General features: G+C 50.3%; 1 protein-coding gene across 1 annotated transcript; it reads left to right on the top strand.

Annotated features, from left to right (window-relative positions):
- Positions 1 to 7,544: 7,544 nt before the first annotated feature.
- LOC306816792 (olfactory receptor 14I1-like) lies at positions 7,545 to 10,153 on the top strand (the record flags this gene model as incomplete). Its single annotated transcript, XM_079333253.1, has 3 exons — positions 7,545 to 8,018; positions 8,199 to 8,432; positions 10,058 to 10,153. 3 exons carry the CDS (start codon positions 7,545 to 7,547, stop codon positions 10,151 to 10,153), a joined length of 804 nt encoding a protein of 267 aa, XP_079189379.1.
- Positions 10,154 to 11,703: the final 1,550 nt, after the last annotated feature.

Genomic DNA, 11,703 nt, shown 5'->3' with positions numbered 1-11,703 from the left:
AGGTGATGCCTACCAGGACTGGTTTTTCATGAAAACTAGTCACGGGGCGCTGACTCAACAAAGCTCCCACAGATGGAAGAACAATGGACTGGTCCGGTATGGGCTGCCCTGCGTGTGTTCATAACAACAAAGATGGTTTTGTGTGCCTTGAAACGTCCTGTTTCCACCTGTTCCTCAGGGTAACCATCTCCACATATAATAGTCCATAAATCTTCCCACCTTTTGGCCAGAAGCCACTTGCTTTGGGAAAGGACTATAAATGTGATTTTCTCAGAGGAGACCCCCGAGATCTCCCCAGATGGCAACAGACATCTATTGGCTGGCTCCACGAGGATTCGTCTGCCCATCTTGGTAGCTATAATCCTGACCCCCCTTTCTCTCTCTCTCTCTCTCTCTCCCTCTGTCCCACTATCGCATTTTGGTTGGCACTAAATAAAATGCATTTCTGTAGAAGTAAACTGTTTTTTTCCCCTGCTGTGTCTTTTGCGCTCTGAGATCCCTAAAAGAACCCGTCATGACTCCCGCTCGGGTTGGGCAGATCACATCAGAAGCTTTGCAAAAACTATAACAGGAGGAAAGAAATCAGGTAAAAACTCTGCAAAACCAAATAGAGCAGGAAAGGAATCAGGTAGAAACTCTGCAAAACCAAATAGAGCAGGAAAGAAATCACAGCTATTTGCTACAACTATCACATACCTCACAGCATGCATATACACCTAATGAAACAGAAGAAAAGGAAACATATCACATAAAGCAGATATACCCACAGAGAGAACTAGTACACATACAAAATTGTGGGGAAAATTGCTGCTCTAAAATGAGACCTCTGATTAAAACAGAATATAGATACCTGAATGACGAGGATTTTGACCTCCACATAACCTCCAAAGAAATACCATACACTGCTAATGAATTGGCCAAATTAAAGAAAGAATACTCAAGTCCCCCCCAAGAATCTGAGACTGAGTATGTTTTTAGAATTTCACTCACTGGAGGACATCAAATTAAATGAAGTGAACAAGAAGCCAGTGGATACTGGGGGCCTGGAGTTTTCTTAACAACTGGAAACGCTCGTGTTCCGTGGTCTCTGACACAGCGTGCAGCCTACTGGGCTGGGGTACTTAGCACCCTAAAAAGAGGTGATCCTCTAGCCATAACTGGCACCGCAGACCAACTCCTAAAAAACATTCCCAAAGCTGCCTACTTGCAAATTATACATGAAATACAATTCACTGCTGGCCATAAATCACCTGTGCAATTACCTGTAAATGTAAAACAATACCCTTTTCTCTCTGGTGCCAAAGTAGAGATCAAACCGGTTATACAGGACTTGCAAAACTCCCCTGTATGGCCAATCCAAAACCCCAAACCTGACACTGTAGCTGTGTACCAATACATAGATGATGTATTGATAGGAGGAGAAGAAAAAGAAGAAGTGAGGGATGTGCAACAGAAAACAATTTCACACCTAGAAAGCATTGGTTTAAAGATTCCTTCAGGGAAAATTCAAAAAGCTTCTCAGGAAGTGAAGTTTTTGAAGACAGCCACTACTGGGACTGCCCCTGCTCACGGGGTGGCCCAGAAATCCTCAGTAACAAAAGGAACTGTAAAAAATCTGGCAATAACAGAAACTGAGACGTTGGGCAACAGCGATGACAAACCTGCCTCAATAATTAAAGTAGCCTCTGCTTTCTCCCCCAAACAATCTTTGTTCACTAATTCTTCATTCACTGATGCTTCTGCTGAACAAATTCTTGCTGTGGGATTGGGTGAGTCTAGAGTTGGGGTGCTGATGGTTATTTGGGGTGTTTTCCAGCTTTAAGTTCAGAGTGCCTCCTTTGCTTATAACTACACTGACTGTCATTTTGTGTTTAAAAGAGGTACAGAGTGGCTTCCTTCTTGGCAGCAAAATGATTGGGAAGTTAACAGAATTTCTGTCTACATAGTTCCATCATTTTAACCTCCTGCCTCTTTGTGGAATATTCTGTTGTGTCTACTTTTCACAGAATAACACCATGGAATGTGAAGATTAATTGCTGAATCCCTCATCGAACCTGTATAGAGTTATGGCACAGGACCTGTGTTTTATTTTGTGAAGATTCAAAATCAAAATTGAATGTTGTACAATTTTCCCCAAAAAATTATGTGTGGGAAAAACAATACAAAATATAAAGGAGAACTTGATGTCAATGTTGTAACACCTACTACCCAACCACCAGTTATACTGAGCCTGAAAATTTTTGAAATTGGACCTTGGGTAATTCGTAAAGTGGCCAACAGCAAATATTGTTTAATTCAGCATGGCCTTTTAAATAAGTCAAATTGCCAATGCAAAACAATGTCTCAGTAATTCAGCCAGCTTATTCACCTTTTCTAGGGGTGGACAAACGACCTGGTTGCAAAACCAGGAGGATCCTTCCAAGAAACAAACAAGAGACATAACCGGTGTTGTGGAAACAGGATGGGGAATTTTAAATAGCATTGATTCAGAGGTATTAATGAACAAATTGGTTGCCACCACCAGAGACCTGACCAAATTGAAACAACCTCTGCAGTCCTCTTTAACAGCCCTGGGGATGCAACAGTGGTTTGCGTGGGTGCGGAGCCACTTGTGGAGGAATGGCGAGGGGATCAGCCAGACAATCAATGTGATTGATAAAGCATAATCCAACTTTATTGAGAGCATCAGACAGTTTTATAGCCCAAAATAGCATAAATCAGCATTATTCATATTAGTATAATCTTAGTTGTTTTTACTATGTATGCCTTCTCTTATTATTGGTTTTTACATGTGTGAGATAATCACGCCTACTGAATTTCTAGCCAAAAATTTTACGTGCTACCTCGCTGCTAGTCTTGGCTGCTACTTCCCTTATTCTTACACTTATTGCTATATAGTATCCGTCCCAGGGTTATACCTCGCTTGCTACGTGCTTCCCTGGAAGTTAAGGCCTTGACTGAACAATGGGCATATGTATTACTTATCGACTAACTCTGCAAATTATGCTAGCTGCATTGCTTTTGCAAAAGTCTCTAAAAAGCAAACACTGCTGCTCAGCAAAATCTGCTTAAGAGCAAGGCCTAGCTACTACTTAGCAGGAGCTGCTCTCCTGCAACAAGGCCTCAGCCGAGCCATATCCACAGTTGTGTTCATGGCTTTCTAACCAATTCTCAACACTGGTTATTATCAAACATTTTACCAAATTGGGAAAAGGCAAATGTAAATGATCACAAATTGAGAATTGATGCTCTTGGTACTGCTCAAAACAACATCTCCTTAGCCCTCAGCTGTAGACCATGGTGACAGTAGGGAAACTCATGAAACCAAGCGTCCATTGTGACCAAGCAAGGCCTTGTGGAACCAAGGGTCCATTGTTAAACTGTGTGACCTCATGGAGCTGTGAGCCATTGTTACACTGTGGCCACAAGGAGCCAAGGGGGCATTGTGACACTGCCAATTCAAGGAGACCATTGTAATTGAGGAACCCCATGGAGGCAAGAGTCCATTGTTACACTGTGAGGCCCTGTGGAACCAAGGGGACAATGGTGACATTGCAGGGTCTCATCAAACCATGGAGACTATTCTGACACTTTGGGACTCACTGGAACAAGGGGCATTATATCATGGTAGGGCCTCATGGTATCAAGAGCACTACAGTGAACACTGTGGATCTCCATGGGATGAAGGGTCCATTTTGACACCATGGAACCAAGGATACCATTGTGCCACTAAGGAGCCCCATGGAATCAAAGGTGCATTCTTACATGAAATCATGGAGGTCATTTTTACACTTTGAGGCCTTGAGAAATCAAAGGGCCATTGTGGACTTCAGAGCCTTGTGGAGCCAAGGGGACCACAGTGACACCGAGAGTCTCAGTGAAATCAAAGGGCTGCTGTGACACTGTGGGACTCAATGGATCCAATGATCTGTTGTGACACTGCAAGTATTCCTTATGGAATCATGGAGACTATTGTGACACTACAAGCCTCATTGATCCAAGGGGCCATTGTGACACTGCAAGGCCCCATGGGAGCAAGGGACCAGTGTGATGCTATGGAGCCCCATGGAAACAAGAGGCCAGTGTGACACATCTGGGCCTCAAGGAACCAAAGATCCAGTATGACACTGCCATTGTGATACTACAGGGACACATGGAAACAAAGGAACAGGTAACAGGTCTGGATGTCTTGCCTGACTGATCCAACTGCCCTTGGCATATCAATGGTCTCTTCTCATGTGCCCCTGAAACACTGGGGATCCCGTGGCACCAAAGACATCACTGTGGCCCTGCTGGGCTGCATGGTCCCAAGGGGCTGGTGTGCAGCAGCAGGGCTGTGTAGAACCAAGAGGTCATTGCTGCATTACAGGGCCTGGTGCAGCCAAAGGGCCATTGTGATCCTGCAGGGCACCATGGATCCATGGACACCATTGTGGCATTTCAAGGCCTCATGGAATTATGGAGACCACTGTGACACTGTGGGGTCCCATGGAACCAAAGGGCCATTGTGACCCTGCAAGGCCTCATGGAACCAAGGGGACATGGAACTAATCTGGTGGGTTTGGCCTCCCAGGGACTACCTGACAACCCCAGCTGACTTTGGCATGTGGAAAGTTGCCTCTCATTTACCCCTGTAGAACTGGGGCTATGTGCTTTCCTTCCAATGGAAAAGAACCTTCCCTCTTTCCAGGAACCCTTGGCTGAAATTGGTACTGGCCCTAAAATATTTCTTATATTCAAGGGTTTCTCCCAGGCACAAGCTGCCAGGACAGCCCCTGGTGGTCACAACTCATCGGCCCCTGAGACACTCAGGTACGTTCCCTCCTACCTATTAAAAGAAACCAGCCTTATGGTTCAGGGGCCATGGCCAAAACTGTGATTTGGCCTCCCAAATTCTATCTAGGCAAGGATTCCTCTCAAGCAAAATAAGCTAGAACAGAGAAGTCTGGCTGCTTTAGTTCTTCTGTTGATTTCTGTAGACAATGAACAAAATGTTTTTGCCAACACATTAGAGAGGACCCAGAGATCTCCAAAGATGAGGTTTGCAGTCCACAAGCACATGACCACTGTATAGGAACAAAAAAGCTCTATGCTTAGTGGAGTGGAGACTGAGGACAGCAGAGGAGTGCCATGGGAGTGCTTGGAGGGCAGTTTCAGAGATGGTGGATCTTTTTAGCACAATAGAGAGCAGTTGGAGTAAGAAAGAATTAACGCCAGTGGCAGCTGGGGAGGTCTGAACTGGAAAAATGGAGAAAGGAATTTCTCTTCCAGGACAGGTCTAGGGTGCAACACATCCCTCAGAAGGAGTCTGGAGTAGCCCAAGGTTTTGTGTGGCCAGACAGAGGCAGGCAGGATGCAGAGCTGTCAGCAAAGGAAGGGGCCAGCGAGGTGGGGCAGTTGGGGGATGACGACAGCCTGCAGGGACAGAGGCGCAGGACATGGACACTGTAGGACAGCCTGGGCTGCAGAGGGCACAGAGATGGGCAGCAGCTGAAAGGCCCTGCCAGAGCCAACTGCTGCAGCACTTGGGCCATGGCTGCTGGCCCTGGGCCTGAGGCCAGCAGGGGACAAGTGAGCCTTGCTGTGCTGGGGCCTCATTGCCTCCTTGTCCCTTCTCAGCAGCCTGGCAGGGGCTGCCCCATGGTCCTGCCCTTGGCATTGCACATTCCCAGAGCCCAGTGCCCCAGGAAGAGCCCTGAGCAATGAGGGAGGGACAGGATCTGCCTTGCCAGGTGCTGGAGCTCAGGCCTTGGCCCTTTGCATTCCTGAAACACATCCAGGTTTGCTCAGCATCAGAGACACCTTTCACTTGTTTGTCTCCCCACTGTCATCAGTGCCACCTGATGCTCTAACTGGAAGCTGGGGAAAATTTCAGTCATATCCCTCAGTGGAATCCATTAAAACTTAGAGGAACTTTGGACTTTCAATTAAATTTTGAGTTCTTGAGAAGTTTTTTGAGCACACTCTCTCAGGGACTGAGTCTGATGTAAACAGCACCAAAGTCCTGAGAGATCATTAAAGTCCTTGTGCTCTGTCTGTGCTGCTGAGTTGGGCCAGGCTCCTGGCACAAAGGCAGCTCCCAAGGTAAACCAAGAAAAGCTTCAAAAAGATATTTCTGCTCAAGAGCAGCTCCTCTTCCAGCCCAGCAGGGCTGAGGGCACTGCCTGCAGGCACTGAGGGGACAGGAGCCAGGTACAGACAGGCTAAAGGCAATCAGGACTGGGAAGACATTGAGCTGAGACTTCACTTGGGGAAACATCTTCACAGCCCTGGAAATGGTGAGTCTGTGGGTGCAGAGTAATGTTCTCTGTGCTGCTGGGAGGGATCTCCTGGAGCCAGCACAGCCCACAGCCTGGGGGATGTGTCAGGAGGACTCTTACAGTTTCTCTGAGGCACAGGAGGAGGAGGAGGAGGAGGAGGAGGAGGTGGAGGAGGAGGAGGAGGAGGATGTGCTGCAGAGCGGGGCTGCCCTGGGCACCGTCAGAGGGACAGGGCAGGACGGCTCCTGCTGCCAGGGATGGCTGCAGGGGCTGAAGCTGGGGTGCAGCCAGGGCTGCCCAGGGCTGTCCTGCAGAACAGCTCCTGCAGCCCGCATGGCTCTTGGCCAGCCCAGGGCATGTGCCACCTGCCAGGGATAGCTCTCAGCCTGCCTGGCAGCTCCCCATGGGCTGTGGGGAAAAGTTGGAGGTGGAAGGAGCCACCCCCATCAGGGCAGATTCCTCCTGCTGTGGAGATGGTGCTGCATGGCCAGGGCTACTCTCAGCTTTCTCCTCAAGGGAAGGGAAAGGGGCTGTCAGGTGTGTCTGTGTCACTGAGACTCCTGCACTGTCCCACTGGGGATCTGCCTCAGGTCTCCCTCACAAAGTGCCTCCTCACCCTCCTCTGCCTACAGACAGCTGCAGCAGCACCTTGACTTAAAACATCTCTGTCTGAGCTGCCGTTAAGGCCCTGCTAGAAGGGCGATGCCCCTGGGCAGTGCCGTGTGCTGGGAGGGGTCTGCAGGGCAGAGCTGAGCCCCCAAGGCTGGTCTGGGCTCTTGAATCACTGGCAGGGACAAGATTTGGATAGAGAGAAGAAGCTCCTAGTAGGTACAACTCCAGGAATCAGAGAGCAAGACCAAACCTCATATTCTCTTCTCTGTCCATCTGCACAGAGAAAATAAAAGATAATAAGGGAAATTAATTCAAAATTAGGGCATTCAAAAAGGCTACCTTTTTTACAGGTATGTTTTATGTGCAACCACCCTGAATTAGTGGGAGGTGTGATGAACAAATGGCACGTTTGGGGGACCAGTAGGTGTGACTACACTGGGATAAACGGAGCCCTGTTTTCCCTCTGGTCTCCCCAGTATTCAGGCTAAGAGCAATGTTGAAGACTCAGCAGCAACAGATAGCCAAACTCAAACAACTTTAGCAACATTCTCCTACAGGAAGAGCAGTATTTTGAGGGAATTCCTAAGAAAATAGTGTAGAATTGAGTCAAAAAAGTTCATCCCAACTTGTCAATGCTTACTTTGAACAGCTGACTATGTCCAGAGGGAAGAAATGTCCAACAGAAGCTCCATCAGCCATTTCCTCCTGCTGCCATTGGCAGACACATGGCAGCTGCAGCTCCTGCATTTCTGCCTCTTCCTGGGCATCTCCTTGGCTGCCCTCCTGGGCAACGGCCTCATCATCAGCGCCGTAGCCTGCGGCCACCACCTGCACACCCCCATGTTCTTCTTCCTGCTCAACCTGGCCCTCACTGACCTGGGCTGCATCTGCACCACTGTGCCCAAAGCCATGCACAATTCCCTCTGGGACACCAGGACTATCTCCTACTCAGGATGTGCTGCACAGCTCTTTTTCTTTATAGTCTTCATTTCAGCAGAATATTTCCTCCTGACCATCATGTGCTACGACCGCTACGTGTCCATCTGCAAACCCCTGCACTACGGGACCCTCCTGGGCAGCAGAGCTTGTGCCCACATGGCAGCAGCTGCCTGGGCCAGTGCCGTTCTCCATGCTCTCATGCACACGGTCAATACATTTTCCCTGCCCCTGTGCCATGGAAATGTCCTGGGCCAGTTCTTCTGTGAAATCCCCCCGATCCTCAAGCTCTCCTGCTCCAAATTCTATCTCAGGGAACTTGGAATCATGGCAGTTAGTGTGTGTTTAGGAGTCATATGTTTTGTGTTCATGGTTTTCTCCTATGTGCAGATCTTCAGGGTCGTGCTGAGGATTCCCTCTGAGCAGGGACGGCACAAAGCCTTTTCCACCTGCCTCCCTCACCTGGCTGTGCTCTCCCTTTTCCTCAGCACTGGGACATTTGCCAACCTGAAGCCCCCCTCCATCTCCTCCCCATCACTGGATCTGTCAGTGTCAGTTCTGTACTCAGTGGTGCCTCCAGCCCTAAATCCCCTCATCTACAGCTTCAGGAACCAGGAGCTCAAGGTTGCTGTGTGGAGACTGTTGACTAGACAATTTCAGGAACATTAATTTCTGGCCAATTTCTGCAAATCCCTTGGAATAAACATAATTTCTGATACTTCTTGTTGGTTTCATATTGGAGGTTCTTTTACCTTGTTTTCCCTTCTGTTAATACTGTCCACAAAGAAATGTCATTTTTTGTGCCATTTTGCATTTGGTTTCACTCCACCTTCCCTGTGGCCACAGACTGTGTAAATGAATGCCTGCTCTCTCAGGGGCCTTAAATGAACAAAATGATCTCCTAGAAAAGTTTTCACTGGAGATTCCCATTTTCTTCCCATCTCTGGAGCTGCAGCAGCAATGTCTGTGTGCAGAGCTGGGGCAGATCAGTGCTGGCACAGCAGCTGTGCCCAGCAGCAGCAGCACTTGGTGTTGCCAGTGCTGCTCCCGTGCCACTGCCCCGCTGCCCTCCTGCCCCTCGTGTTTCTGCAGGGCCTGAGTGCTCTCGGGGCCAGGCACAGCCCTGGGGGTGGCAGTGCCGGGGCTGCAGCAGGGACAGGCCATGGCCACCGCTGGGGCAGTGCTGGAGCTTCAGGGCAGGGCCTGGAGGCTCCAGGCTCCTTGGCCAGGCTCTCTCCACAACACTTGGCCAGGCCAATGCTTAGCAGAGAAAACCCCCGTGAGCAGCCCCAGGCTGGCCGTGGGCAGGCTGGGGGCAAACAGCATGGCTGGTGCTCTGCAAGGTCCCTGCAAGGGGGAGACCCTGGCAAGGAGCAGCAGAGCAGGGTCTGATCCATCCCCACTGCACTGGACAGCACAGGGCAGCGTCCCAGAGCGTCCTCATGCACCTGCCAACAACATCCCCCCTCTACAGCCCTGGCCTCTCCCCCAGCTCACACACGTGCCACATCCTTGCAGGCACAGACATGGCAGCACTGGCTCAGGAGCCCCTGTTTGCCCTGCACAGAGCAGGTGTCAGCACCCCCATGGTGCTGCTGTGGGGAGATGGAGCTGAGTGAGCAAAAATGCCATCAGTCCCTGGGCCAGCAAGGGCTGGGGGATGGCAGGGAAACCACTCAGGTTTGTAGTGGACTCTGCAGTCAGCCAGAAAATTTGTTCCCATGAGCTGTGAGTTTCCAGTCCCACTGCAGACACTCTTGCTCAGAGCCACAGCTGCCTTGTAGCCACCCCCACACAGCCTTGAGCATTTCCTTTGATTCACCTTTTCTTTCTTTTCTCATTCCTGATCCATATTTCTGTCTCTTTCCCAATTCTGTCCCCTCCCCTGCAAACAGTCAATCCTGATTTTGCCATTCCTCTATGGCCTGCACTTCCCATTTCAGTTTCTCAGTTGGCACCATGGGAACATCCCTTGGGGAGCAGGATCATCCTACAAGTGCTTCAGGAATTGCTGCAGTCTCCTGCAGTGCCTCGTGCTGCTCCCTTGCTAGAGGCACCACAGGCCAGGGGGGCACATCTGGGCTGGTGTGTCTGGGTGTGGGGCTCCCTGTTCTGGGCAGTGAGGAGGGGCTGGAGAGGCTCTGCAGGACTGACAGGATGGGCTTTGGGGCTGTGTGGAGAAGCTGAGTGACCTGGGCTGCTGGACCTTGTGAAGAGGAGGCCCAGGGCTCATCCTGCAACTGTTCCAGGTGTGGCTTCAGAGAATCACTGAATCAGCCGAGTTTGAAAAGACCTTGGAGATCATCAAGTCCAACCTGTGCCCTGACACCGCCTTGTCTTCCTGAGCCTCCTCCTCCCCAAAATATACATCATCAATTCACTCAGCCAGTCCTCACAGGACTTGTGTTCCAGACCCCTCACCAGCCTTGTTGCCCTTCTCTGGACGCACCCCAGCCCCTCCATGACCCTCCTAAATTAGGGGGCCCAGATCTAGACACTGCACTTGAGATGCTGCCCAACCAGTGCTGACTACAGGGGAAGAATTACTGCCCTGCTCCTGCTGGCCTCACCATTCCTGGTCCAGGCCAGGAGCCATTGACCTTCTTGTCCACCTGGGCACACTGCTGGCTCATGTCCAGCCTCCTGTCCATCAATGCCCCAGCTCCCTTTCTACCTGGCTGCTGTCCTGACACTGTCCCCAGCCCATAGCACTGCAGGGTTGCTGTGACTGAAGTGCAGGACCTGGCACTTGGTCTTGTTAAACATCACCTTGTTGGATCTGAGCCCTGGATTCAGCCTGTCCAGGTCCCTCTGCAGAGCTCTCATACAGTGAAGCAGAGCTCTCATACAGTGAAGTAGATGAACACTCGCAGCCAGCTTGGTGTCACAACATTTCCATGATGCCCTAGAGTATCACAAGTCTCTCCATGATTTCTTGACGTCTGCCAATTTCACAATGTCCCTTTGGTTCCATTTGACCCCTTGGTGTCACAGAATCCCATGGATCCTTGGCCCCCGCAGTGTCACAATGGTCCTTAGTTCCATGAGGTCTCGCAGTGCAGCAATGTTCTCCTTGTTCCTCAGTGTCACAATGGATCCTTGGTCCATCATGGTGTCAGACATGTTTCCTTCATTCCTGGAGTCCCTGAGGAGCAGCACTGGACCCTTAGTTCCATGGGGCCCTGCAGGGTCACAATGGCCCCATCATTACAGAAGGTCCTGCTCTGTCACAGTGCTCTGCATGGTCCCACAAGGCCCTGCAGTGTCACAGTGGCCTCTTGGTTCCAGGAGGCCTCTGAGTGCCACCATGAATTCCTTGGTGCTGCAGTGTCACAATGGAGCCCTGGTTACACAAGATCCTGCAGTGTCACGAGGACCCTTGATTCCATGGGGCACCACAGTGTCACAATTGTTCCCTTAGTTCCAAGAGTCCTTGCAGTGGAACAATGGCCCCTTGATTCCATTGGCCCCAGGCTCTCACAAGGCTCTTTTTTGTTTTGGAGTGTCACAATGGACCCTTGCTTCCCCAGGGCCTGCAGTGTCACAGTGGCCTCTGTGGTTCCACAATGACCCAGAGTGTCACAATGGACTCCTTGCTTCCATGCAGCCCCACAGTGTCACAGTGGCCCCTTGGCTCTGTGGTACCATGTTGTACACAGTGTCACTCTGGTCCTCTCAGTTCCATGAGGCCCTACAGTGTCACAATCATCAGAGAATCACCCAGGCTGGAAAAGACCTTTGAGAGCATCAAGGCCAACCTGTGACCCAACACCACCTTGCCACCCAGACCATGGCACTCAGTGCCATTGCCAGTCTATCCTGAAACACCTCCAGGGACAATGACACACCCTCCTCTCTGGGCAGTCCAATGCAATGCCCAATCACCCTCTTAGTA

This window comes from Erithacus rubecula (assembly GCF_903797595.1).
Source record: "Erithacus rubecula genome assembly, contig: scaffold_88_arrow_ctg1, whole genome shotgun sequence".
Lineage (NCBI taxonomy): Eukaryota > Metazoa > Chordata > Aves > Passeriformes > Muscicapidae > Erithacus > Erithacus rubecula.
This window is presented reverse-complemented; position numbering and strand designations above follow the sequence as displayed.